Raw genomic sequence first — 27225 nt, 5'->3', positions numbered from 1 at the left:
GATAGATAGATAGATAGATAGATAGATAGATAGATAGATAGATAGATGGATGGATAGATAGAGCCCCTTGGAAAACCTTAAGGCACTGTAGAAATGGTAGTGATGGCTATTATAATTTCCTGTGATAACTTCTTTCAGATCCAGATAACAAGAGAATGGCCAGAAACATCCTGAAATATGAAAGGCTGTTGGCAGAGAGATCCAGTATGACAGGACCTGAGGTGGCCATCAAGAGACCTAATGTCCCCCACCTGCAGACTAGGGACACCTACGAGGGACTGTGCCAGACCTTGGGTTCCCAGGTACTCCTCCTCAGAATGGAGATGGGAGGCCCCAAGATACCAGAATGAATTTCTGTTAAAAAAAAAATAGAGGCAGAGAAAAAAATGGAGAAATGAAATGATTTGAATGAATGAAATGGTGTAACACAGCAGTTAAAAAAAAAAACTAATGAGATTAGGTGTCATTAAGGGCAGCAAGTCCATGGGAAGACAAGGGAGTATCGTCTTTGGTCCTAGGCTTCATGTGATAAAAAGGAGATTGACAAATTGGAGAGTGTCCACAAGGCTCAGGCTCTTCTGCCTTAACCTATCAGAAATCCTTCCTAGGCCCCTTCATTATTAGTGCTCATCTCCCCCCAAATGATGGCATATGTGTGTATCCATCTATCTACACACGTACATATATGTATATGTATGTATATGTGCTTATTGGCTTACCTGATATATCCCAACAATAGAATATAAGCTCCTTGAGAGCAGGGACTGGGTTTTTGTTTCTTTTGTCTCTGTGTCTGTAATGCCTAGCCTAGTGCCTTACATATAATAGGTGCTTGATAAATGTTTGCTAAATTGACTTAGATTGGAGCAGGCTGTCTCAGGAGGTAGTGAGCTTCCTGTCACTAGAGATCGAAAGGAGAGGCTTAATGATGCCTTTTGGTGATGATATAGAGATTCCTGCTCTTCGAGCATTTACTAAGCACCTACTGTGTGCCAGACATTATGCTTAATGCTAGGGTTACAAAGAAAAGCAAGAAGAGCCCCTGCTGTCAGGGAGCTCCCATTCTGATGGGGCAGACAGGCTGAAAAGAACAACTGAGGTGTCTGCAGTAGGAGTGGAAGGAACCCCAGAGGGAAGGCACTGACAGTAGTGAGGACAGAATCAGACAGTGCCCTCTAAGGCTCGTTTCACTTCTGAGGTTCCATGATTTTGTGAGCAAGTCCTGGAAAGGAAAGCAGGACTCAGGATGAACAGTGAGGCCTGTTGGTGTAGGGGCAGAGCTCCACGTCTCCTGGGCCCCTTCTTCTCTCACACTGATCGCCCTCTTTTCCTCCCAGCCCACCCACTACCAGATCCCGAGCCTCTACTGTGCCTACGAGACCAACGCCAGCCCCTACCTGCTGCTCCAGCCTGCGCGGAAGGAGGTACTCCACATAGAGCCCTACATCGTCCTCTACCATGACTTTGTCAGTGACTCCGAGGCCCAGAAGATTAGGGGGTTTGCAGCACCCTGGGTGAGTGGCCCCCGTGCTCAGCAGGAGTGCAGGCTTGGGGTTGGGGCTTGGGGCAGCAATAGCTTAAGCTCAGAGAACTGCAGTGGAGGAAGGATGTTGACAATCTGGAGAATGTCCAGAGGCGGGTATCCAGGATGGTGGAGGGCCTCAGGATCGTTCCTTAGGAGGATCAGTTGAAGGAACTGAGGGCGTTTAACCCAGAGAAGAGAAGGCTAGGGGACTAGAGGAGGGGGATGAGGGGGTGGGGAAGGCCATACGATAGCTGTCTTCAAGTATCCAAAGGCTCTCTCATTGGAAGAGGGATTCCTTTTATCCCCCTCAGCCCAAGAGGGCTGAACTGGGAGCACCTGGGGGAAGGTGCCAAGATAAAGACACAAATGTAAGCTTGTTGTCAGGAAAAACTTCCTAATAACTAGAACTGCCTCAATGAGAGATAGACTGCTCCAGGAAAGAGGGAGTTGTCCTTCTGCAGAGGTCATCCAAAGAAAGAGTGGATGACCATTGGTCAGTGTGTCATAGCAAGAATTCTCTCAGGTATAAATTGGGCCAGATGGCTTCTGAGGTCCCTTCTAAGTGAAATTCTGTGTGTGAAAGGTAGCTTATGGATGTACAAATACTCATGCCTGTATGTATATCTGGATACACACATATGCTTGTGTATAGCTAACATTTATTGAGCGTCTACTGTATGCCAGGCACTGTGCTAAGCACTTTACAAATGTCATGTCAACCGATCCCTGAAACAACCCTGGGAGGTAAGCATTCTTACTGTCCCCATTTTACAGATGAGGAAACAGAGGTTAAGTGACTTGCCCAGGGTCACACAGCTAGTGTCTGAGGCTAGATTTGAACTCAAGTCTTCCTCACTTCAAACTGGTGCTCTATCCATATATAGAATATAGGATAAATATATGATATAATTATAACTATATAACATAGACTATATATAAAAGTATATATACATTTCTTTTTTTTTTTTTGCCTTTTTTGGGGAGGGCACTTGGGGTTAAGTGACTTGCCCAAGGTCACACAGCTAGTTTTTGTGTTAAGTGTATGAAGCCAGATTTGAACTCAGGTACTCCTGACTCCAGGGTCGGTGCTCTATTCACTGAGCCACCTAGCCACTCCTCTGTGTACATTTCTTAAAAAACAAACTGCATAATAGAGATTCAAATATCTAATATAAGTCTCTTGTCCTTTTTTATGTATTGAAATGTTTGTTGTTGTTGAAAATTAAGTTCATAATAAAAAAAGAAGGGGCAGCTAGGTGGTACAGTGAATAGAGCACTGGCCTTGAAGTCAGGAGGACCTGAGTTCAAATCCAGCCTCAGACTTAACTAGCTGTGTGAACTTGGGCAAGTCACTTAACCCCAATTGCCTTGCCTTCCCCCTTCCAAAAAAAAATAATAAAAAAGAAAAAATATATATGCATCTATATATCCTTTCCCTTCCCCTACCCAGAGAGCCATTGCTTGTAATGAAACAGACAAACAAAAAAAGAAAAGAAAATTTGCTCAGCAAAACTAACCAATCCATCCTCTGAATCTGACAGCACATGCAGAATTCCACAACCTGGAGTCCCCCACCTCTGCAGTGAGGGAGGAAAGAGCTTTTTCCTCGTTTTTTCTACAGGGACAAGCTTAGTCATTATAATTCCATAGAGTTACATTCAAGAAACAAATGTATATTGTGTGCAGAGTCCTATACTTGTGCTTAGGGAGATATAAGTCTAGGTAAGATACGGTCCCTGCCCTCATGGAGCTTCTGCTCTATTAGGGAAATACAACCCCCATCTCCAGCTATTGACATCCTTTTCCTTCTTTAAGGCTCAGCTTGGGTACTGCCTGCTGCATGTAGAGTTCATTGTCACCCACTCTCACCCCTCAGCCATTAATGATTCCTCTCTTCAGATCTGTCCAACTACTTCAACCTCTCCTATCAATTTATTCATTTTCTAACTTGTATTATAGTTATTTGCATACATATCACTCCTCTCCTGGGTTTTGAGCTTCTTGTTTCCCCTGGTAGAATGTATTGTCCATGAATGAATGAACAAACATTTATTAAGCACTTACTATATGCCAGTCACTGGGGATACAACTATAAAAGTGAGAAAGTCTCTGCTCTTAAGGAAGTCACATTCTAATTAGGGAAGACAATACATATAAGAAAATTCAACTTTAGGGACAATGGAAAAATCCATTGTTTTGGAGTTCTGGAGAGTGAAGCAGCAGGACCAGTGGTAAGGCCCTAGTGGACTGGTAGGCATAGCAGGACACCTGGTAGTCAGTGGCAGGGCTGTGTTCTTCCAGTCTCCTGGAGTGATTATAGATGGTGATGCCTTGATTCTCCAATCATGTCAACTATGTGAGCAGGGGCCTAAAGGGTCATAGGTCAGTACTACTGAGAAGGGGAAAGGAGGCCTGAGTGTCTGAGTGGGGCAGGGATTCAGGGTTCTCTTTCACAGGGGCAGAAATGAGCAGTGGGGGTGGGGGGGTGGGGGGTAGAACAGTATTCATGGAATATTTAATTTTTAATCTTTGTATCTCTAGTGCCTAACACATAATGGGGGCTTAATAAATGTTTGTTGATTTATTGAAGGTAGGAATTGTCATTAAAAAAAAAATCTGTGTCCCTATTATCTAGTACAGGGCTTTGCACATAGTTAGGATTTAATAAAATAAAAGCGTCTTGAGTTGGATTATTCTTCCCATTTCACAGATGAAGAAACTGAGGTCAGGAAGTAATATGACTTGCCCAAATTCACACAGCTTACTACTGGCAGAGCCAAGATGAGAGCCAGGTCTTTGGACTTCATATCTAGTCAAATGCTCTGCCCTGCTGACTCTCTGACTTAGCTACCATGTGCCTAGCACTGTGCTAAGTAAGCACCATTTGCTGTTAGGTGTTATGGGAATGGGATGAGAAATGGCATTAGTAGTGGTGAGTCAGCAGATATGGCCAGGGGAGTACAGAATCCAGCGTGTCCTAAATGGGAGGGTTTGGAGATAACGATCAGCCCTTAGATTAATGTGACCTAAGAAACGAAGGCCAGTCTTGAAAGCACTTTAAGCTGGAAGGAAAGAAATATCCATAAAATGATCTTGTAGGGATTGGGTTCCTTGGCATTTTAAAATTGATGCTTAGGGTCAGAGGTCACCTTGAGAAACATTTTGGAGCCACATTAATATTAAACATATAAACCACCAAAGGAGAGAGAAAATGAGAGACTTGGGCCTATGTATATGAACCCATCAAATCTGACCAAAATTGCATTGTGTTTACTTTGTAAATATTTAGTACTGGCTTATTTGTAAAATGCTGTTTCCCTGTTAGAATGCAAGCTCCTTGAGGGCAGAAATAATTTGTTTTGGTCACATTCTTCATACTTTGTTTAATGCCTGGTACATAGTAGGGGCTTCATAGATGCTTGCTGAATTGAGTTGAAATGTCACAGGATTTGAAGCTGAAAGAGATCCTTAGAGAGCATCTCAGGCCAATTGCCTTATTGTACAGAGGAGAAAACTAAGGCCTGTAGAAAAATGACTTGTTCAAGGTAGCTCAGGTGATAAGAATAGCACCTTCCATTTCCATAGTGTTTTGCCATTTACAGAACTGTCTCCTCTGAATGGTATTTCCAGGATTATTATCCCCATTTGACAGATGAGGCTCAGAGTGGTGAGGGCTGGGACTCGAGCCCAGGCCTCTCCTGAGCACTCTACGGTGCCTACCTCTGTGATTCTGTGATCTATGCATATCTCCAGAGGTGCACGGGCAGCTTCCCTTTGCATGGTGACCTCCTTCTCCTCTTGCTTTCCCCCCTCTTCTCCATATCAGCTGCAGCGGTCAGTGGTGGCCTCCGGGGAGAAGCAGCAACAAGTGGAATACCGCATCAGCAAGAGGTAAGGGAGGTTGGCCTGGTGCAGGCCCTCCCCTGTGGGGGCCTTCCATCCCTTTGATACACCCTCTGGTGGTCAGGGAGCTCTGGGATTGATGAAAAGAGTGTCCAATTTCTATAGCATATTAAGACTTAGGAAGCTGTCTGCATACATTGTATCACTTAATCTTCACCAAAGCCCTGTAAGGTAGATGCTCTGGAAATTATTATCTCCCATTTTACAGAAAAGGAAACTGAGGCACAGAGACATGAAATGGTTTGTTCATGATCCCACAGATAGTAAGTGGTCAGTGAGACTCCTAGGTCATAGATCCTATAGAGAAGAGACCTTAATGGTTTTTGAGTCTAATCCAGAAATTCCTAAACTTTCTCCTTTCAAAGTACCCTTAGTGCCTTTATTAAGACATGATTTGCATGGTGACATCTAGGCCAAAAGAAATATCTAACAGTCCTAGTTATTAAATGATTAGGTAAAACACATAAATAAATATCCTGCACCCTTGTGAGTTCACTGAGTGGCACAGAGTTTGGGAATCTTGAGCCTGATGCCCTCACGTCTAAGAATTCTCATGGTCTAGCCCCCATATCCCTTTGGGTCAGGAAAAAGCAATGTCATTTCAGGGCAGTCCAGTGGTTTTTCTTAAAATTATTTTTATTCTTTTTGCTAAAATTTTTTCAAATTACATGTAAAAAATTTTAACAATCATTTAAAAAAATTTTGAGTTCCAAATTATTTCTCTGCCTTCTTCTCCTTCCCCCTTCTTGAGAAGGCAATTTGATTTTAATTATACAAATTAGGTCATGCAAAACATATTTCCATATTAGCCATGTTGTAAAAGAAAACACAAATAAGATAAAACAATTAAAATATAGAAAGTTTAAAAAATTATGCTTCAATCTGCACTCAGAGTTCATCAGTTCTCTCTCTGGGAGTGGACAGCATTTTTCATTACAGGTCCTTTAGAGCTGTCTTGGATCATTGTCTCGATCAGAATAGTTGAATCTTTCAAAGTTGATCATCGTTTTTTTTGCTGTTGCTTTGTACAGTGTTCTCTTGGTTCTTCTCACTTCACTTTGCATCATAATATTCATGATAGTCTTCCAGGTTTTTCTGAAAGCATCTCTCATTATTTCTTATAGCATAAATGTTCTATTACAACGATATACTGCAACTTGTTCAATCATTCCCCAATTGATGGGCATCTCCTCCATTGTCAAGTCTTTGCCTCCACAAAACAGCTGTGTACAAATAGGGCCTTTTACATTTTCTTTGATTTCTTTGGGATAAAGATTTAGTAGTGGTATTTCTGGGTCAAAGGGTGTGCAGTTTTATACTCTTTGGGCATAGTTCCAAATTGCTCTCCCCAGAATGGTTAAAAGAGTTCACAACTCCACCAATAGTACATTAGTGTCCCAATTTTTTCCATATTCCCTCCAATATTTTTCATTTTCCTTTTCTGTCATGTTAGCCAATCTGATATGTGTGAGGTGGTATTTCAGCTATTTTAATTTGCATTTCTCTAATCAGTAGTGATTTGGAACATTTTTTCATGTGACTACCATTAGCTTTGATTTCTTCTTCTGAAAACTGCCTGTTCATATCCTTTAATTATTTATCAGGTGAAGAATGACTCATTATAAATTTGGATCAGTTCCCAATATATATTTGAGAAATGAGGCCTTTATTATAGAAATTTACTTTAAAATTTCCCTTCAGTTTCCTGTTTTCCTTGTAATTTTGGCTGCAATCATTTTGTTTGTACAAAAGCTTTTTAATTTCAGGTAATCAAAATGATCTATTTTACTTCTTATAATCCCCTCTGTCTCTTGTTTGGTCATAAACTCTTTTTTTAATCCATAGATCTGACTGGTAAATTTCCCCTCGCTCCCCTAATTTACTTATGATATCACCCTTTATGTCTAAGTCATTAATCCATTTTGAACTTATCTTGATATATAGTATGAGATGCTGATCTGTGCCTAGTTTCTGTCAAACTGCTTTCTAGTTTTCCAAGCAATTTTTGTCAGATGTTGAGTTCTTACCCCCAAAGTTTGTATCTTTGGGTTTGTCAAATACTAGATCACTGTGCTTACTTACTACTGTGTATACCTAATCTATTCCACTGATCCACAATTCTATTTCTTCTATTACAGATTATTTTGATGATTACCACTTTGCAATATAATTTGAAATCTGGAACTGCTAGACCACTTTCCTTAACATTTTTTCATTGATTCCCTTGATATTCTTGACCTTTTGTTCTTCCAGATGAATTTCGTTACTATTTTCTCTGGCTCTACAAATTAATTTTTTGGTAATTTGATTGGTATGGCACTAAATAAATAATTTAGGTAGAATTGTCATTTTTATTATATTGTATCAGCCCACTCACAAGCAATTAATATCTCTCCAATTGTTTAGATCTGTCTTTATTTGTGTGAAAGTGTTTTGTAAATATGTTCATACAATCCCTGGGTTTGTCTTGGCAGGTAGACTCTCTAGTATTTCATATTGTCTGCAGTTATTTTAAATGGAATCTCTCTTTTTATTTCTTCCTGCTGGCTTTTGTGGGGAATATATAGAAATGTTGATGACTTATGTGGATCTATTTTATATCCTGGAGGTTTGCTGGAGTTGTTAATTGTTTCAACTATTTTTTTAGTTGCTTCTCTATTCTCAAAAGTGAGTCTATAGGTGGAGGGGAAAGGAAGATAGCTGGTCCTTTCCAACATGCCTGCTGGGTCCCACACAGGCCAGGTCATTTATTTGTAGTTTACCTTTTTAAGATTTCATTCCCTTCTTTGATTCATTCTCTGGATGATTTGGTAGACATTCCAGCAAGAAGTTCAAATACCTACCTCTGGACATGGGGCTCTTGGGGGTTGGGGGTGGACTGCCATCAGATCCTCATTCTTCTCATCTTTCCAATGCTTCTGGCCCTTACCTCTTCTCTACCTCCTCTCACCCCCAGTTCTGACTCAGAATTCTTGGGGGGAGGGGAATGACATTGAACATAGGCAAAAAAAAAATTATTCTGAGAAAGGGTCCACAGGTCCACCAGAGGCGTCCCTGACTCACAAAAAGGTGAAGAACACCTGCTTAAAAGTTCACTCCATTCAACCCAGATCCTTGTTGTTGTCATCTAGGGACATCCAAATCCCTCCTCTTGATCCCCAGTATGTGTGGTACCTGGTTCACAGTCGTCTCCACTTCATTTCCTCCCCCTTTAAATACCCTGGTCTTAAAGTTCTACAAAGTTCCTCCTTCCATCCCATGATCTCTGTTTTCCCTCTACCTCAACAAACACAGGAATGGTCATACCTTAGACTCCACTTCCAACTAAGTCTGTCCCAGATGCCAAAAATCCTACTTATAACTCTGCCACACTGCCCCCACCAGTGACAGCAGGGAGAAGGAACACAGAACTGGAACATGGCCTTAGAACACTGAATTTTAGAACACTGAAAAGAATATCAATGTCAGGAAGGGCCTCAGAGACCACCCATCTGGTCAAAACCTGTCACTTTACAGAAGAGGAAACTGAAGATCAGAAAGACAAAGGTGACCTGGCTAAAGGCACACAAATATAAAGAGAGAAGAAAAGGACTAAAAGCCAGGCCTCCTGATTCCCTAGCTCAGTGCCCTTTCCCCTGCAATAAAGGCCTTCCTTGACCAGTCGATCCATAGACATATATTAAGGTGTCTACTATGTGCCAGTCATTGTGTTAGCCATGGGGATATCAAGAAAAATATGAAACAGTGATTCCCCTCAAGAGATTTACATTTTGATGGGGGGATTTATACAAAAATATACCATGTATAAGTATGTATAGAACATAGAGAAATTTGCTACCTTGGAGGGCAGGTATTAGCAGCCTAGCAGGATATTGAGAGTTCTCATATGGGAGAAGAGACTACCAGGAGGGAAACCAGGGATTCCACAAGGCAGAGGTAAGGAGGGAGAACATTCCAGGCATGAGGGAGGATTACCCAGCACCTTTTGCCTATGGGACTAAGGAGATGGTTTCAGGGAAAGAGTGAGGAGAGATTATCAACTCAGAGTGAAGTCTCCTTGGTTAGTGGGGCATTGCTGCCTGCAGGGAGCTCACTACATAGAAGCACCTGGAGGAAGAGAGGGTAAGGATTCCTGATGGGTCAGTGTGCTGTGTGTTTCAGTGCCTGGCTGAAGGACACAGTGGATCCGATGTTAGTATCCCTAGATCGCCGCATCGCAGCCCTCACTGGCCTCAATGTAAAGCCCCCCTATGCTGAGCACCTCCAGGTGGTGAACTATGGGATTGGAGGACACTATGAACCTCACTTTGACCATGCAACGGTAAGTAGCAGGGTGAGATGGGACTTATATTCTTTGGTGGGAACCAGAGGGGAGGGTATGTTGTCCTAAAACATCTCAGGCTGTAGGGCTCACTCACACAGAAGATACTGAAATCTTAAGGCAATAGAAAGGACCATAGAAGAAAAATTAGAATATCAGAACTGGAAAGGGCCCTGAGAGAGGCCACTTAGCCTAGCCCTCTTATTTCAGAGAGGAGAAGATAGAGAAGTGGGTCAGTGGCACAGCCTGGTCTAGAACCCAAGGCTCAGAAACCCAGACTCTTAGAATTTTCAGTCAGAAGGGACCTCAGAGGCCATGTAGTCTAAGCTGTTCCTGCAAAGAAATCCATTCTACAAACATCCTCAACAAGTAGCTGTCCAGTCCCGCTTAGGTGATAGTGGCAGAGCCAGGATTCAAACCTGGTTGTCTTCTAGCCGGCCTGTAAATTCATCTGAATGTCTTCCTGAGCATTTGCTAAGAGAACTTGGTAAGGGAAGATTAGCTAAGAGCTCTCTACGATGAGAGGAACATTTATCCCCCTTGGTGCTGGCCCTGCCCTTTACATTTTCATCTTCCCGTAATTCCCTGGTGAATTTTCATTGTCTGCATTATTTTTTGCTGTCTTTGACTCTTTCATTGCAGTCACCAAGCAGCCCTCTGTACCGAATGAACTCTGGGAACCGGGTTGCAACCTTCATGATCTATGTGAGTGTGGAGGGATCCAGGCTTATTAAAGCAGAACACTTGTTGATTATGGGACTTGAGTACGGCATTTGATAGTATCCAGCTTCTCATCATACTCACTCCCATTCAGAGCCATGACTAGCAATTTTCATGCCCTGGGTGAATAACATGAGAATTTCTCTGAAATCAGCTTTTAAAGATAAATTCGGGTATTGGGGGATGGAGACCCATAGAGTGGAGAGTAGTAGATTGGGCCAGACAGGGGAAGAACTTCTTGGCTGCTGAATGATGACTGCAAGCGCTCTCTAAATTCTGTCGTCCGGCCTGGGGTAAAGTCCTGATCTTCCCCAGGTCATTCTTTTGCTCCTAGTGTTCTGAGGTTTACAGAGCACCTGAGTGGTAGCATGATTGGGGGCTAAGTCTTGACCACTTAAAGAGGGGTGTGATTCGCCCATGGTCACCCATCTAGTCAGTGTCAGAGCTAGGATTTGCATCAACGTCTCCTTAGTGTCCATTGATTTTTCCACTATATCATTTTGCCTCTAATTTTATGGCCTACAAAGTGCCTTCTTCACAGAGACCTGTGAAGGAAGCAGTGCCTGCCAGGATTATTAGCCCCACTTTATGGAGGAGGGAACTGAGGTTAAAAGGCAGGAAATTATTTCAGTTCTAGAGGTAGCTAGCTGGTGCAATGGACAGAGTGCCAGGCCCAGAGTCAGGAAGACCTGAGTTCAAATCTAACCGCAGAAACGTACTAAGTGTGTGACCCTGGGCAAGTCACTTAACCTCTGTTTTCCTGCCTCACTTTTCCCAACTATAAAATGGGAGTAATAATAGTATCTATCTCCTAGTGTTGTGAGGATCACATGAGATATTTGTAAAGCACTTAGTATAGTGCCTGGCACATACATAGTAAGCTCTACATAAATGCTAGCTATTGTTTTTAAATGAAATATTTGAGATTTTTAAAGAATGTTTTATTTTTCTTAGTTATATGTAAAACAATTTTTACACTCATTTTTTATAACTTTTTGAGTTCCAAATTCCTCCCCTTCCTCCTTTCCTCTTTCCCCTGATTTCCTCTTTGAGAAAGCAAGCAATTTGATGTAGATTGTACCTGTGCAGTCATGCGAAACATTTCCATATGAGCCATGTTGCAAAAGAAAACACAGACCAAAAAAGAAACAGAAAGTTAAAAAAATATATATGCTTCTTTCTGTATTCAGATTCCATGAGTTCATTCTCTGGAGTTGGATAGTATCTTTCATCGTAAGTCCTCTGAAATTGTCTTGGATCATTGTATTGCTGAGAATAGTGAAGTCTTAAATAAGATATTTTTAAAGCACTTATTAGCAGAGTGGTTAGCACATAGCAGGTTCTGTATCAATGCTTAATTCCCTTCCCTTCCCGAGTCTATAGTAAAATTTCAGACAAGTATAGAAATAATTTATAGCCTTCTTGGGGGTTTCATCTTACATCCTCATTTTTCTTATTTTCTTTCCTTCTTGTGCATATATTTGAACGTTTGTATTTGTCAATGATTGTCAAGTAATAGCTTAATAAATGTATTATTATAAATTATGTATAAATATAAAATCTATATTTAAAAAGGGAAGTTTATGGTATTGTACAGATTAAGGAATTTTAAAAATTATACTATCATTGCGCTGAGTCCAATGCAGTGGCTTATTTTAACAAGTAGCTATTCCTGCTTGTGTGACTCCGAAGTTTTGCAAGGTGCTTTCTCTACAACTCTACCAGGCAGGTAGTACCTCATTTTGCCAGTGAGGGTCCTGAGATTCAGAGAGGGTAAGTTACTTGCCAAGGGTCCCACAACAATTAAGCCTTAAAGGCTGAATTTGATCTCGCATCTCACTCCAAGCTCCTAGAGCTCTACCCCCTACATAATACTGCCTCTTAAGAAAGATCATCCTACTAGATTGGTTACATTTTACAATTACATGTGATAATAAAAAATGCAATAAAAATGAAAATAGAATAATGAAAGGGTATAAAAGAGATTTGGGAATTCCTCTCAGGGTTATCATGAGGAACAAGAGAGAGGGCATGTAAAGGTGTATAAAAGTGTGAATGAGGCAGCTAGGTGGCACAGTGGATAGAGTTCCAGGCCTGGAGTCAGCAAGATCCATCTTCCTGACTTCAAATACAGCCTCAGACACTTACTGTGTGTCCCTGGGCAAGTCACTTCACCCCGTTTGCCTCAGTTTCCTTATCTGTGAAATGAGCAGGAGAAGAAAATGGAAAACCACTCCAGTGTCTTTGCCAAGAAAACCCCAAAATGGGGTCACAAAGAGTCAGACATGACTGAAACAAGACTTCAAGGAGTAGGGCAGGTGGCCTCCTCATCTCTTCTTTTCTCTCTCTGCTTTTTAGCTAAGCTCAGTGGAAGCTGGAGGGTCTACAGCCTTCATCTATGCCAACTTCAGTGTTCCAGTTGTGAAGGTAAGTAAGGCCTAATTGGCTTGGACCAACAGGACTTGGGTTTTAGGGCCCATAGAGGAAGGCTCCATATCCCATTCTCACCCTGGGAAGAGACCCTCAACTATGTTTGCAGTGCAGCACAACTCAAGAGGCAGCAGTGGAATTTGCTCTGCGAAGTTTGAATTCAGTCGAAGGGGTGCACTTGAGGATCTAGAGGGCCGTGTGTGGCCCCCAGTCCACAGCTTCCCCATCCCTGGGCCCTTGTTCTCTAGGCGCAAGTCAGTCGGTCAATAAACATTTATTAAGTGCTTAGTATGTGTGAAACACTATGCTAAATGCTGGGAATACAAAAAAAAAAAGTCCAAAGACAGTCCTTGCTCTCAACAATGGGCATCTCTGGTTTGGTGTTTTTGTGCCATGGAATGCGTGTGTTTGTTTATGTATGCATCTGGAAGGGGGACTGCTTGTCGACATGCATGTGTGTGTGGGCAGGGATAGGCCTGAGCCTACAGGAGGTCACTCTGCCCTGGGGCTGTGCCCCTTTCTCTACAGAATGCAGCCCTGTTTTGGTGGAACCTTCACAGGAGCGGTGAGGGTGACGGAGATACATTACACGCTGGCTGCCCTGTTCTGGTTGGAGACAAGTGGGGTAAGACCTTTCCTGGATTGGGAGAGGGATGTTTGGCCAGGGAATGTACAGTCCTCTTTGAATCAAGACCAAGAGGGAATGAGAGCCCTTGTCTAGTAGGGAAGAAATTTGTGTTTCAATTCAGTCTCTGCCACTTACTAATTATGTGGCCCTGGGAAAGTCACTTACTTCTACTAGCTCCTATTTATATAGTGATTTAAAATTTGCAAAATGATTTACATGGGATTATGTCATTTGATCTCTGAGCCTCAGTTTCCTCCTTTATAAAATGGATTGGCCTAGATGACCTCCAAGGATTCTTCAAGTTCTAAATCCTATAATTCTATGAACTAAACTGAACTGAATTGAATTGAATTGTTCCTCCTGCTCTCTCCTAGTGGCCAACAAGTGGATCCATGAGTATGGGCAGGAGTTCCGCAGACCATGCAGCTCAAAGCCTGAAGACTAGTCTGAGTGCAGAGGCCTCCTCCTGGGAGCCAGAAATCAAGATCTGAGCCGGGGGATTTGGCAGTGTGTGTGGTGGGAGGTTAGGGAGTCATCCAGGAGGGGTCCCATTGGAAGAGTGAAGGTCAGCGATGCCTTCTGGCAGATGGGATGAGAAGCAAAGACCACAATGATCTTCAACTCCCTTTACTTTAGAATTTACACTTGGAGCTCCACTTTGGGGCTGAGACAGGAGCATGGTGAGAACAAAAGGGAGAATAGGAGAGGGAGGCCATTGTTGGGTTCAGTGCCCATTGCTGGGAACAGTAGACCCCAAGGCTTGGTTCAGGGAGGAGCTCTGTAGGCTGAGACTAATCTTGATTTAGTATGAGCTGAGTGAGGGTTCCAAACGTGATTTGGGTAAGAGGGCTAGGGTAAGGAGAGGGGAGGAAGCTTCGGTGCTGAGTCAGGGGAAATGTCTTTTTAGATCTCTTGGTAGAAATGTGGGAAACTGAATTGTTCTTGCCAGTCTGGTTCATGCACTGCTGTGACCATGGTTACCTTCAGGGTGAGTTGGCTGTGGTTTGCATGGCTCCCAACCCTGGTCCTGCACAGATGCTGCCTGAAGCCAGAGGCCTAGAGCAAAGGCAGCATCACCCTCTTGTGGGTATCATGAGAGGGGGCTCAGAATCACATTTTGCCTGAACAGGAATTCACACTACAACATCCCTGACTAGTGTTTCTCCAGTCTCTTCTGGAAGACCTTCAATAATGGGAAAAACTCACTACCTCAGGAGGCAGCACACTCACTTTGAGACAGATTGAACTGTTCTTCCTTTTTTGGAGCTAAAATCCATCTCCGCAATTTCTACCCAACACTCCTAGAATGTCACTAGGGCCCAGCCCAATTTGCCTAATCCCTCTTACACTTGATAACTCTTCAAATACTTGTCTTCTCTTCTCCAGGAAAAAACATCCCAGTTCTCTCCAATGATCCTTATGGGGCATGGCTTTGAACACACTTATCATACTGGTTGCCTTCCTCTGGACTGGCTCAAGTTTCCTGAGGTTCTTCTTGAAATGTGGTCCCAGAATAGGGGACAATACTTCAGAAGGGAACTGACAAGGGTAGATCAGTGGGACTATCAGCTCCCTCACTCTCAGAGCTCTGTCTCTATGAATGAAGGCTAAGATCACACTAACTTTGGGGCTACTGTCACTCATTTTTTTTTTATATTGAGCTTGCAATCTCCTAAAAGATTATAGCAGAGAGATTCTGAAACATCAGCAAGCCCCGGAGATATTTGTCTTGTATCACACTTAGAACACAGGGAATCAACTCAGTCACCTCCACCTTATCACTAGACCATAACAACTTAAATGCCAAACAAGGTCACTTTTCCACTGCCAGGAGAAGGGGCTGATTCTCAGCCTTCCTGATCCAGATTAGTAATCTCAGGGGCTCAGCTCTCTGAGCAGAGGTGCCCTTCCAGGAAGGAAACTCACTGATAATTCTTCCTTCTCTTCTCTCCCTGGGTCATTGGCCTAGAATAAATAATGAACGTTTTACTAATATTTTGAACATAAATAGTGCCTTTCTTCCAAGGACAAAGGCATTTCAGTCGGTCAGCAAGCACATATTGAGTCCTTATTGGATGGGGAGTCCACAAGAAGATTCTCTGTTTTTGAGGAATTCCAAGTTTCTCTGGAGAGACAGCATATACATAGACTTAGATCTTAATGCTAGAAGGGCCCTTAGGATAAAGGAACACTGAATATCAGAGTTGGAAGGGACCTTATGCCATAAAATACCTTAAAAAATACTAGAACTGAGAATGTCAGAGGTGGATCAAACCTAAAGTTACAGAATAGTGGAGGTAGAAGGAACTTTGGAACACAGAATTTTAGAGTTAGAAGGGGTCCTATAGATTATTTAGCTCAATGCCCTAATTTTATAGATGAGGACACTGAGACCTAAAGGGAGGGACTTGCTCAAGATCCCATGAATTAGTGTCAGAGGCAACTTGGCCACTACCAATTTTTCCCTTCCAGTCAGATACTCATTGGGACTGCTTAGCTCTGCCCTGGAGTACCCACCTGCGGTTGGTGGTTTGAGCACACCTGATAATTCTCCCCACACAATCATTGATTGTGGGGATATGGGTTCCACTAGAGATGGAATGGGAAGTGTTGGTTCTGGAGACCCAGGCAGTCTCACCAAACAGGCTCAGGAGGAACCAGAGCCAAGAGCCACACAAACCATCCTTTCATGGAACCCATTGAAAGGGAGCCCTGTTAGGGGGCCAGCAACCAGCGACCTGAACCCCAGAGGAGAGTCACTGTGTGTGTGTGTGTGTGTGTGTGTGTGTGTGTGTGTGTGTGTGTGTTTGTACATGATCAATGGGAAGGAACTGCATTTAGAAGCATGTAGTCTTATATTTTAATATTACTAGGCTGTATAACTTCATCCTTAAGGACACTCCCTCTACTAAAACAAATCAGTCCTTCTATGCCTTAGTAGATAGTTTTATGAGTTGTGATGGCTGAACAAATGCCATTCCCTAGTAGTGGCTGTTCTTCCAGTGATGAGCTCTGCAAATAGCCAGGCTAGTTCTCAGACAACAGATACTTAACGCATTGCTTGGCTGTTGCTCAAAACCTTCCAGGTCCTTGATTGGATCTGCCTTAATTGAAGCCTCATAGCCTTGGAGAGCTCAGGGTCAATATCATGAAGCATCAAGGATGATAGAGGAGAAGGTAGGTTCCCCCATACAACTAGGGAAGCTGTTGTATGTCTCCAATCTCCAGAATCTGATTCTTGACTTGGGTCTTAAATTAGAAAATTGAACTAGATGGTATCCAGAGGGTTTTTCCAGCTCTAACATCCTCTTTTATGTTCTAGGGCCTTATGATATTCTTTATTCTAAGGTCCTTTCCAGTTCTCATATTTTGAGATTCTGTGATTTAAGCTAGGTACTAAAATCAGAGAAATAATTCCAACAGGAAGAGATTTTGCCTCCACAAGGTATCTCAGTCATCCTCATTATTCACATGGTTACTACCCTCTTTTAGGGCCTCACTGACTTTTACCTGGATTACTGCAATGGCTTCCTAATTGGACTCCCTGCCTCTGATTTCTCTCTTCCAATCCATCCTCTATAAAGCTGCCAAACTGATATATCTACAACACATATCTGACCATGCCACTACCCTACTCAAGAAATTATAGTGGTTCTCTCTTGCCTCTAGGACAAAATACAAATTCCCTTTGAAAATTTTTCACCACTTGGCTGAAATTTACCTTCCTAGTCCATTTTACATTTACCTCAAAACATAGAAGTGATTCCATTTTCCACCTCCATGTCTTTGCATGGGCTTCCTGCCTCATTCCTGCAAGCTGGAAACGCACTTCATCCTCACCTTTCTCTCACAGAATCCTTAGCTTCTTCCAAAGCCAGCTTAAATACCATCTTTTACAGGAAGTCTTCCTGGTCCCCTAAGGTGTTATTGCCCTTCCCTGGGAAATTACTGTGTGTGTGTGTGTGTGTGTGTGTCTGTGTACATATATATATATATATATATATATGTATGTATGTATGTATGGGGCAGAGGTGGTTTCATTTCTGTCTTTGCATTTCTGATACCTAGCACAGTAACTGCTTCAAAAATGCTTACTGAAGGAAAGGGCATTCCAGGCAGAGGGGATGGCAACTTCAACTATGGCTCATTCTGTTTGTCTAGTGCTTTAGATATTACTTATACAAGGTAAAAATGGAAAGATATGTTGGAGCCAGATTGTGATAGGCCTTGAATGCCAGTGACTTCTGGACTTCATACTGTGGGCTACAGGAAACTACTGAAGTTGGTATGGGGCCATGATTAAACCCAAAGGATGAAGTGCTAATGCTGAGACTGAGATTTTTCAGACACCTGGGGCATTGGGTAGGTGCAGATATTTTTGTGGGCAGAAAGGCCTTTACATAGCAGAGCATTAAATTTGGAGTCAGAAGCCCTAGGTCCCAAGCCTTGGTTCTGCCACTTACTGTATTACATGACTATCTTCTTTCTGGGCTTTCTTCTACTTTAAGATGGCTTTGGCCAATATGATCTCCAGGATACCTTCTTGTATGAGGCCACACTTGTATGTTTTAAGTCCAGGTTTGGACATTTACCAAGTGGTGTACTCATTCCTTTCCACTACAATTGTGTTGTCCATGTAACATTAAGTGGACAAAATACTAGAGTATGTTTTAGTCCTAGCTTATCCTTGTCTTCCACTTCTAAGCCTAATGTGCCGTATGACTCTGAGCAATCTTGCTTAAAGGTGAGAAAAATTGGGAGTAGAGGAAAGGGCTGATTGAAAAAAAGGGAGAGTTCACAGAAAAAGTTGCTGGAGGGAAGCAGACTGATTTTATGGAAGGATTAATTAGTCATCACGGAGATAGGGAATCAAGGGTTGAGGTTCTAAATGGCCTTGGGTAACTTTCCTCCCCAACCCTATGAGGAAGTACATTTCCCAGGGAGTAACAGTAACTCCTATTTTTCAGTACTTTAAGATTCATAACATACTTGTCTCCAAAGACCCTGTGAGACAGGTAGAAAAAGTCGTAAGGACCAGCTACCCAAACTTGGGCTTTTTCCCAGCCACCTTTAGGTCTTTGTTCAAACACCCAACTGAAGTATGTTTCCATGTTCTTGCTACCCCCTTGTGGTAATTCGGGTAACTGAAGAAGAGCTCCATGTCTTGGCCAAATCAAAAGGATGCCTTCAAAGTTGGGTCTCCAACATTCATCTGGGTAGGCCCAACTTTCCAACTGCCTTTGAATCACTGTTCATCAAGCAACGTGAGGTGTTAGTATAGTAAAGCTGTGGTCTAGAGAGTTGGACTTAAGAGCCCTGCCTCTTAGGACTTCCTAGCTGTGCAACCTATGCATTAGGCTTCAGATTCCCTCCTGGTAAAATGAGGGTGTGGGGTTAGACTACCACTATGGTCCTTTCCAGGTCTAGGGACCTTTTCTGTTCCATGTCCCTCCTAGCTTCCGATGTTGTAAGATTCCTTTTAATTCCAACACAGTGAGCATGGTGGGTAGTGTGCTCTCTGTAACAGACCACTGGAGCCATTCTCTCAGGCTGGGTAGCTGCTCAGGTACCTGTTTCAAATACAGAGGGTTGGGGCTCACTTTAGTTTCTGGGACATTGTACTGGGCACTTGCCATAATGAGATCTTGTGTAGCTGAATAAGAATTAAGCTGACTTGTTCTTGATTTGGGATAGCTTAAGGAACGAAAATAGGCAAGCCTTGGATAACTTTGGTCAGATACTGAGCAAAGTTTCCTGCACAACATGCCAAGCTGTGACTGGACTTAGGGAAACAGGGTACCCAATGATGGGCAACATTTTATCCTTGGATCTGTGAATGTTTGCTTTTTTTATATATTGATAACTATTATTTAGATATAATTGGCTTTCTTTGTAATTCCATGTATTTTTTATGCATTTAAAAACACGAAGGGGTCCACAGATTTCACCAGACTGCCAAAGAGGGCCACAACACAAACATGGTTAAGAATGCCTGGTATACTGGAAGGAATACTGGATTTATCAAGACATCTTGGGTTTCTGTCCTGGCTTTGACATTTAATTGTAATCCTCCTCTATAAAATAAGGATAATACTTCTACCTAACTCACAGACAGATGTTTCATGCAGGATCAAACAACGGAGCATTTGTATAAACCTTAAAAGTCAACAGAAATGTTACCCATTACTAAAATCAAAAGCATCTCAGAACAGGAAGAAACCTAAATGCTACTGCATCCAGTTTCTTCATTTTACAGAGGTGAATACTGAGACCTAAGGAATCTATATCAACCCCAGGGCTGGAAATGGAACTAGGCTATACAGAAAGTTAGAACGGGGTTGGGGGAAGGGCATGGACACCTAGGTCTATAATCTAAGTCTCCTGATTTCTAGGCCAGTCAATTTCTTCTTTTCTGCTAGGAACTTTGGCTGAGAGGAAAGCTGGGCAGCATGAGAAAGACAGATACAAAGTGCTCCTGATGAAGACAGCCTTTTCCACCTGTTAGGAAGATGTATTGGGCTTTGGCTAGGGCCCAATTCAAAGGAATACTCCCATTTTTCTGCCACCTACTATGGAAGGACGACTTGAAGAGAAAGACAGAGACAACTTTATGCCAGATAGGCTGGGAATATTTATTTTCTTTAAACAAGATCATAAATACCAAAGGAACAGAGGGTCCCAGATGCCTGACTGTGTAGTAGGCCAGAGTGGTGTGAAGTAAGGAGCAGGGTAGGGCAGGAGCAGCACCTAAGACACAAAATAGGCATGGCTTTTGGGGATCTCCCCCCAACACTAGGGTAACATGACATCTTCCCTTGTGGTAGAGGGAGTGAGGAGGGGTCAGCTGTGCTGCTTCTATGAAAGAAAACCCATGGAAACTACTCAGGCTATGAAGAGGTGGATTTGGGAAAGGCAAACACACACTTTGCACCACACCACAGCTCAATGGTTAACAACAAATGGGCTTAATCCTGGCAACTCCCTGGATAGGATGCACTCATTCAAGCAAGGCCAGTTAGTGGCAGATAGGGTAACACTGGGGAGGCAGGAAAGCCAGCCAAGGGGAGCTGGTGGGTGATTACCCCCCTGGGAGGGAGTAATGTAAGACAGCCAGAGCTCAGCGTGTGGTGTGGGCAGTTTGTTGAGACGATAGAACAGTCTGGTCTGGGTCTATCTGAGAGATATGATAGTACAGTACCCATCATATGGGTTAAGTAGAAGATGGTGGCATAATGTGCTTGGATTGGGCCCTACCTGGTTTCCCTGGCAGGCCCTGGTACATGCAGCATCCTCTCTCCCTGATCCCATGTGCCTGAACCACACTGGGATTTGTGCCTAAGTCTGGGTTGCTGTCACCCCTGGGGCAGAAGCACATTAACGGCCTCTAGAGTGTGCTGAAAGGATCAAACCATGAAGAAAATAGTAACCTGATTGGTCATTTTATTTGAAGGAAAAAAGGTTCCTCATCCCTAAACATGGCTGTGAAGTAATTTTCATGTATACTTTGGATGTCTAGGGCTAGGCCAAAGAAAAGTTCCCTTCATTACCCTTATCCTTCCCATTGCCACCCCAAGAGTGGCAAAGAGAGTTCCCAGCATCGTACTAGGCCAAACCCTGTCTCCCCAAGAGGAGATTGGCAGGGCCCAGTTAGTCTCCCCCAAACTGAAAGCAAGGAGCTCACTTAGGGACTTCAGCCAAAGTGCTAAAAATGTGGCACCTCCACCCTACGACTGGTCATTTTGGTTTTGGAAATATGGCCCCTTCTGGGAGGGACGGTAGGGTGGGGAGAGATGGGATGGGATGGAATGGAATGGGAAGAGACAAGAAACCTTTGGGGCCCAGAAGAAGTTTGGAATTGGGGAGATGGATGCACATCAGGGGTCTTGAACACAATGTTTTGTCAAGAATACGTGTAGACGTTTTACATGTATTGGGGACACTAGTTCTATCAATGAGCTGATGTCTCATGGCTGGGCTGGGGACAAAGTGAAGAAGTTACAGCTACATCACAGTGGCCTCTGGTGTGGTGTATTTACAATGGATCTTGGTGCTGAAGGACGTCAGGACACTAACAGCCAGGGAAGACGCTGCCCAAAAGAAAGGAGAGAAGGGAATAACAAGGGTTATCATTGACATTTGCCTCCATACTCTCTCCCTTCCCACCCTTCAAAGTTCAACTTCATTTCTACTTTTTCTAAGATGTCCTTCATGACCACCCTGGCCCATAGTGAGATTTCCTTTTCATTAACCTGAAGGATTTAAAATGCTTTATCCTATACTTTCAAGTGTGAATGTCACTTAGACTATTAAGCTATAAAACTCTATCTAAACCATGTTCCTCCTGGCACAGTGCTCTGAACTCAGTAGGCACTTGATGTTTGTTGAATGAATGAATTTTCATCTCCCTAATCAGACTGGGAGCTACCTATGGGCAGGATCTCCTTCCCTTTCAAGGACAAGATTGGGGAAAATGGTAGGTGTGTAGACAAGAGACATTCCTATTTGTGACAGTTCTAAAATGGCTTCTCAACCAGAGAAGTGTGAGACGCTTCATCAGAGATCCACAGATAAGTATCTTTCATATCAAAGCATGCATCAGTTCAATTAGGAGAACTGTTCTCATACAAATGCCAATTAACCAATTCAGAGAAAGTGGCTAAGGAAGTAAAAATATAAGTCTGTATTCTTTATTCCTTGTTCAGGTAAGTGATTAGTGGCAAAGCTATTGAGATCATGTTACTTGACTTCAGTCTTTCCCCTTTCATGTGCCCTTTCGCAGACCAGGAATTTCTAAAAGGCAGTAGCCATGACTTATATTTTTACATAAAGCATTAGAAATATGGACCTTAGAGTCCCTCCTTCCCTCTGTATTTCCACCATACTGGATCATGAGAGATGCAGAGTGCCTTTAAGGAAGCATAATATATTAGGAAAAGTACTGATCTGGGGTGAGAAAACCTAGTTTAAGTTCCAGTTTTGCCATTTACTAAATGTAAGACCTTAAACAAATCAGCTTCTCTTGCTGGGCACAGTTTCCTTATCTAGAAAATGGAAATAGTGATAGTTAAAAAACCTGTCATAAGGTATAAGAATCAAATGAGATAATATATAAAAAATGCTGTGTAAATCATAATCTAGGTTGTTAAGAAGAAGACTATATTCTTGGATTATTATTAACTGTCAGAAATGAGAATTATTTGAAGAATGAGATCTCTCCAAGAAAGAAGAATCAATTGCTCTAAAGAGGTAACTGAGACACTGGTCTTAGGAGACGTTAGTGCTATGTCTTTCTGGCCCATTTGTCTTACCACTGAAATCCACCAATGGGCTCTGTAAACCTGTGACGAATCAAGAAAGTTGCAACAGCTTCAGCTACCTGGAAAAGGGAGAGAGAGAGATCATTGGAAAAACTCAGATTAATCAAGACACTTGGTTCAAAGAACTGGAGGTTCTAAGCCCTTCTCTGCTAGAATACAAGATCAGGTATTAGGTGAGATGCAGATATGTAGAGAAATCAGGGCCTTTTTCACCTAATAAGCTATAAGTTATGTAGGATTGAGTATATCTGGGCTGACATGAATTTTCCCAAATGGGTTGCAGAAAACAAGCTGAGAACATGATAGGAGTGACTTATATGACCATAATTACATGCCATGTTACTGAGAAAGCACATGTAAAAACTAAAAGGTATTTAGCTCAGAGATCTAAATCTGGAAGTGATCTCAGAGTCCATCTGGTTCAATTCCTTCATTTGAAAGATGAAGAAACTGAGTCCTCAGGAGGTTAAATGACTTGCTTCAGATCACATGATTACTCTGACTTCCCTGATCTTTTCACTGTACCACACAGACTCCTTTCAACGGTATGCACAGCAACTACCTCATTTTACAGCAGAGAAAACTGCAGCCCAGAGAGGTTAAGTGATTTGACTAAGGTAAAAAAAAACAAGCATGTTACAGGGGCTAGGTCTTGAACTTCCTTGTTATGGCTCCAAGAGTGGTTATTCTTTCTATACTTTCACATCAACTTTTAAGTGTGGCACACCTAGCTCTTGGTTAAACCATTCCAAATCTGTCCCAAAGTCCACCCTAGAGTGATTTTATGCCCCACTTACCCATATCTCATCTCTCTGTGTTTTCCACAATAAATTCAATACAACAAATATTGGAAAAAATGACCATGACTATATGCTTGGGCAATCATTAAGTGTTAACCTGGAGCAGGGTCGCAAGGGACAGATCCTGCAGCCCATAAAAGAGATAAATGTATAAAATGGTCATCATCCTACAGGGCCTCCTTTACTTCCATAGGGATATTGGGAGGGCAGAGTAGCAGAAAAGGGGCAGAGGACTAACACCCACATAGTTGTTTTTTTACTATCTAAAAGCATTAATCGGACTGGCATTCCAAATACGAGATCTTTTCCAGTGGCCAGTGAATGGATCCACTACTGGCAGAATTAAATCACATCCACATCCCATATCTCTCTGTTATAAAGGAAGAGCAACTCACAGGCTCTTGGAGGAAAATGAACGAGTTGCCACATTTCATTGTGTGCACAAAGGCAACAAGAACCATTTTGTGGAACACTTGGTCATGTTGCCTTTTGGTGCTTATGCGTAGAGGGGGCAACCATGAAGACACTGACAACTTATGTGCCATCATCTGTTTGCAAAGGATAAAAAAAAAAAGAAATTCTATAATGCATGTTACCTCCAAAAGCACATTATATACCTCCAAAATACCTCCAAAGCAAATGAACACATACCTTAAACACATATGTACTTGGAGACACAGCTCCGGGGGTGTGGTAGGTGGGGAGACAGCAATAAATATATTGAAAAATGTGGAGAGGGAGAATGATGAGTACAGAGAATTCTATTCTTGGAGCAACGAGTGCCTGGGTTTTGACTCATGTGACAGTGAGTCAATGAACCTGACTCAGCTTCAGTTTCCTCATCTATAAAATTGGGAGAATATCCACCTAACAGGGCCACTGTGAGGATAAAATAGCCCCAAAACTCTCTCTGATATGTGCATGTAAGTGCTCATCTCAAGGGATGAGGACTGGACCTGTCATTTTCATGGATGCAGGGAGCTGCTGGTCATTTCTCAGCTCCTCCTCTGCACATTCGGGTCTAAGGGAAACATTGAGAGCACTGAAAGGAGAAGTGACTTGTCCATGCCCATAGAACCAGAAGTGTCAGAGGCAGGATTTGAACCTAGGGCTTTCAGGATCTACAGCCAGTTCTCTGTCTACTATACTTTGCTTCTTCTTATTAATATCTATAAACATCTATCTATACTTGTATGTTAGTAGAGAGAATTCCCACACTGATGAAATCAGAATGTTCCTATGCAAGTATACATATTTAAAAACATATACGCATAAACACATACACACACCCCTGCATTATCTATGAAAAAAGCTAATGACTACTGGATTACTCTTAAGTCTTACACCTGTGCCTCAAAGTAAACTGGAAAGTACTAGACAAAGATGTTGGAGTTATTTCACATTTAGCTTTCTGTGTGTTAATCCCTGACACCTCAATACCAAATGAGAAGAAACCATAAATATGAGAAGACACTGTAGACAGCTATAATAGCTCTACTATGACCTATTTAAAACAGGGACTGATTATGAAAAAAAAGAGAGAATGGATAAAAGTAAAGACACTGACTTTGGTTACTACATTTCTCGAAGTTTAACTACTGTAAAATAGTTGCCCACAACAAGGAGGCCAAAAGAACCCCAAATTAACTTCACCAGAAAACATGAGATTTCCTTATTCAGTGGAGAAAGATAACAGCCACAAGCAACACTGATTTAAAATAAGCCGATTTTCAAAAAATGAGATGAGGATCATGGAAAATCAGAAGCAGTATCAGCTCACAAAATTGAGAAAAGCTCAATTGTAGAGGAAGAAAATAGATAAATGTCTGTGGAAAGCTTGGCATGAGCTCCAACTAAGATCATCTCAAGAGCATTTATAGGTGAAAATGAAACATAGACAACAAATAAACATGACATGGAACAGATCTCTGCTACCTTTTCTACAGTGAAATGTTTTCATTACCAATTACCACCACATTTGAACTCAACGTCTCAATACCCGATATTTTATAAAAAGAAATGGAAATTGCAGTGAAGGGTAAAAAGCTGGGCTGAACATGAAAAAAATATATGCAAAATAAATCTGGGCCCCAGGGGTTGGTTTTCAAGAGGTATTAGTATGGAAGATCATAAAAGAATTGGGGGAAAAACATACCCAAACTACAGATAGTATTACCCCCTTCTCCCCAAAAAAGTAACTAAAAGCAACTTGCAACCTATGTTTTTTACTCTCCCATTACTAAAAAGTCTTTATGAGAATGTTTTACATATATATGCATAAATATATATGCACATATATATGTATGTGTGTGTATACACATATACACGCTGAGGGCATCCTTAATTCACAAATGACTTAGAGGTATACATAATATGAAATATTGTGTTTATTGTCTGATTTTTAAAAAAGCATTTGACTCCGGAAAGTGAAGCATTGCCTTATAGCTTCCCATTAAATAAAATGTCTTTCATACATATAGTTAAGATCATATTTATAAATCATTGAAAAATGTAATCACAGACACTGCTCAAATGATCTCTAATGAACAGTAGCAAGTCAGGCAAAAAACAAAGATAGTCACCAGGTGTTCACTAGTGACACAGATGTGTGAATCCCAAATGGTAGGAATCCCTTTAGAGGGTAGAGTTCCTTAGATGCTCCTATTTGTAGATACTATTATGCTGCTGGCATCAAACCCTAGAATACCGAAGGGTCACTTCAATGAGATCCACAGACACTAAAGAATATTGGCCTAGCAAACCATACAAGAAACACCAAATGGATAAAGATTGTACAAAGTCCGCCCCCCTCCTCCCTTCACCTCATCCACCTCCCCCAGCCTTTTTAGTCTGTACCTTTGATTTCACTGGTACAGAAAATTCTCGTATGAAAATCCCCTTACACTAATACAGATAAACAATTTGTCTGTAACTCATAGACTTAGGGAGGCATCTAGGGCACTAAGAGATTAAATGTCTTCTCCTGGATTTCCTCTTACCCGTCTGACCGCCCCTTTTCAGCTTCCTTTGTTGGATTTTCATCCAGGTCATGCATACTAATTGTGGGTGTCCTCTGTTCTTCTGGGTCCTTGTCTCTTTCCTTTATACTGTTTTGCTTGGTGTTATCATCAGCTCCCAGGGTTTCATTTATCATCTCCATCCAGCTGATTCCCTGGTACATATCCAATCTTAGCCTCTATGCTGAGCTACAGTCATACATCACCAAATGCCTTTTGGAAATTTTGAACTATAGGTAGTTTAAACTCAACATGTCAAAAACAGAATTCAATTATCTTTCCTTCAAAATTCTCCCCTCTTCTGGGCACCATCATCCTCCCAGTCACCCAGGCTGGTGTAATCCTTAACTCCTCCTACATATTCCAATCTGTTGTCAAATCTTGTTCTGATCTTCACTATACCTACTGTGAATCCCTTTGTCTAATTCACAGTCACAACTTTGCTATACAGGCCTCTCACCTGGACTACTGCAAGTCTTCCACTTGGTCACTCTGCTTTTCCTAAAGTACAGCTTTGACCATGTGCCCCTACTCTTTCCCTTTAATAAACTCCAGTGGCCCCCT

The 27225-nt window shown here is 42.1% G+C and overlaps 2 protein-coding genes across 3 annotated transcripts in view; one reads left to right on the top strand and one right to left on the bottom strand.

Moving 5' to 3' along the window:
- Positions 1 to 20287, top strand: part of P4HA3 (prolyl 4-hydroxylase subunit alpha 3) — a 54222-nt gene extending 33935 nt beyond the window's left edge. The window contains exons 6-13 of one of the 2 annotated variants that reach the window (XM_069070832.1): positions 139 to 302; positions 1338 to 1514; positions 5352 to 5416; positions 9590 to 9749; positions 10392 to 10454; positions 12828 to 12896; positions 13428 to 13524; positions 19947 to 20287. In XM_069070832.1, the coding sequence (XP_068926933.1) occupies positions 139 to 302; positions 1338 to 1514; positions 5352 to 5416; positions 9590 to 9749; positions 10392 to 10454; positions 12828 to 12896; positions 13428 to 13524; positions 19947 to 20032 (881 nt within the window). In that variant the 3' untranslated portion in view covers positions 20033 to 20287. Of the gene's footprint in view, positions 1 to 138; positions 303 to 1337; positions 1515 to 5351; positions 5417 to 9589; positions 9750 to 10391; positions 10455 to 12827; positions 12897 to 13427; positions 13525 to 13901; positions 19470 to 19946 lie in introns of those variants that run through there. The other variant, XM_069070833.1, reaches the window with a different exon arrangement.
- PPME1 (protein phosphatase methylesterase 1) overlaps positions 20135 to 27225 on the bottom strand; it is a 69613-nt gene continuing 62522 nt past the window's right edge. The window contains exons 13-14 of the mRNA XM_069070834.1: positions 22836 to 22903; positions 20135 to 21614 (exon numbers count right to left, since the gene is read on the bottom strand). Of these exons, the coding sequence (XP_068926935.1) occupies positions 21596 to 21614; positions 22836 to 22903 (87 nt within the window). The 3' untranslated portion in view covers positions 20135 to 21595. The remainder of the gene's footprint in view (positions 21615 to 22835; positions 22904 to 27225) is intronic.

The sequence above is a fragment of the Petaurus breviceps genome, unplaced genomic scaffold (assembly GCF_028583685.1).
Source record: "Petaurus breviceps papuanus isolate PSGF00001 unplaced genomic scaffold, PetGlider_PUasm1.0 90823, whole genome shotgun sequence".
Taxonomy (NCBI): Eukaryota; Metazoa; Chordata; class Mammalia; order Diprotodontia; family Petauridae; genus Petaurus; species Petaurus breviceps.
The sequence above is the reverse complement of the archived record's forward strand: the minus strand, read 5'-3'. Positions and strand labels throughout refer to the sequence as shown.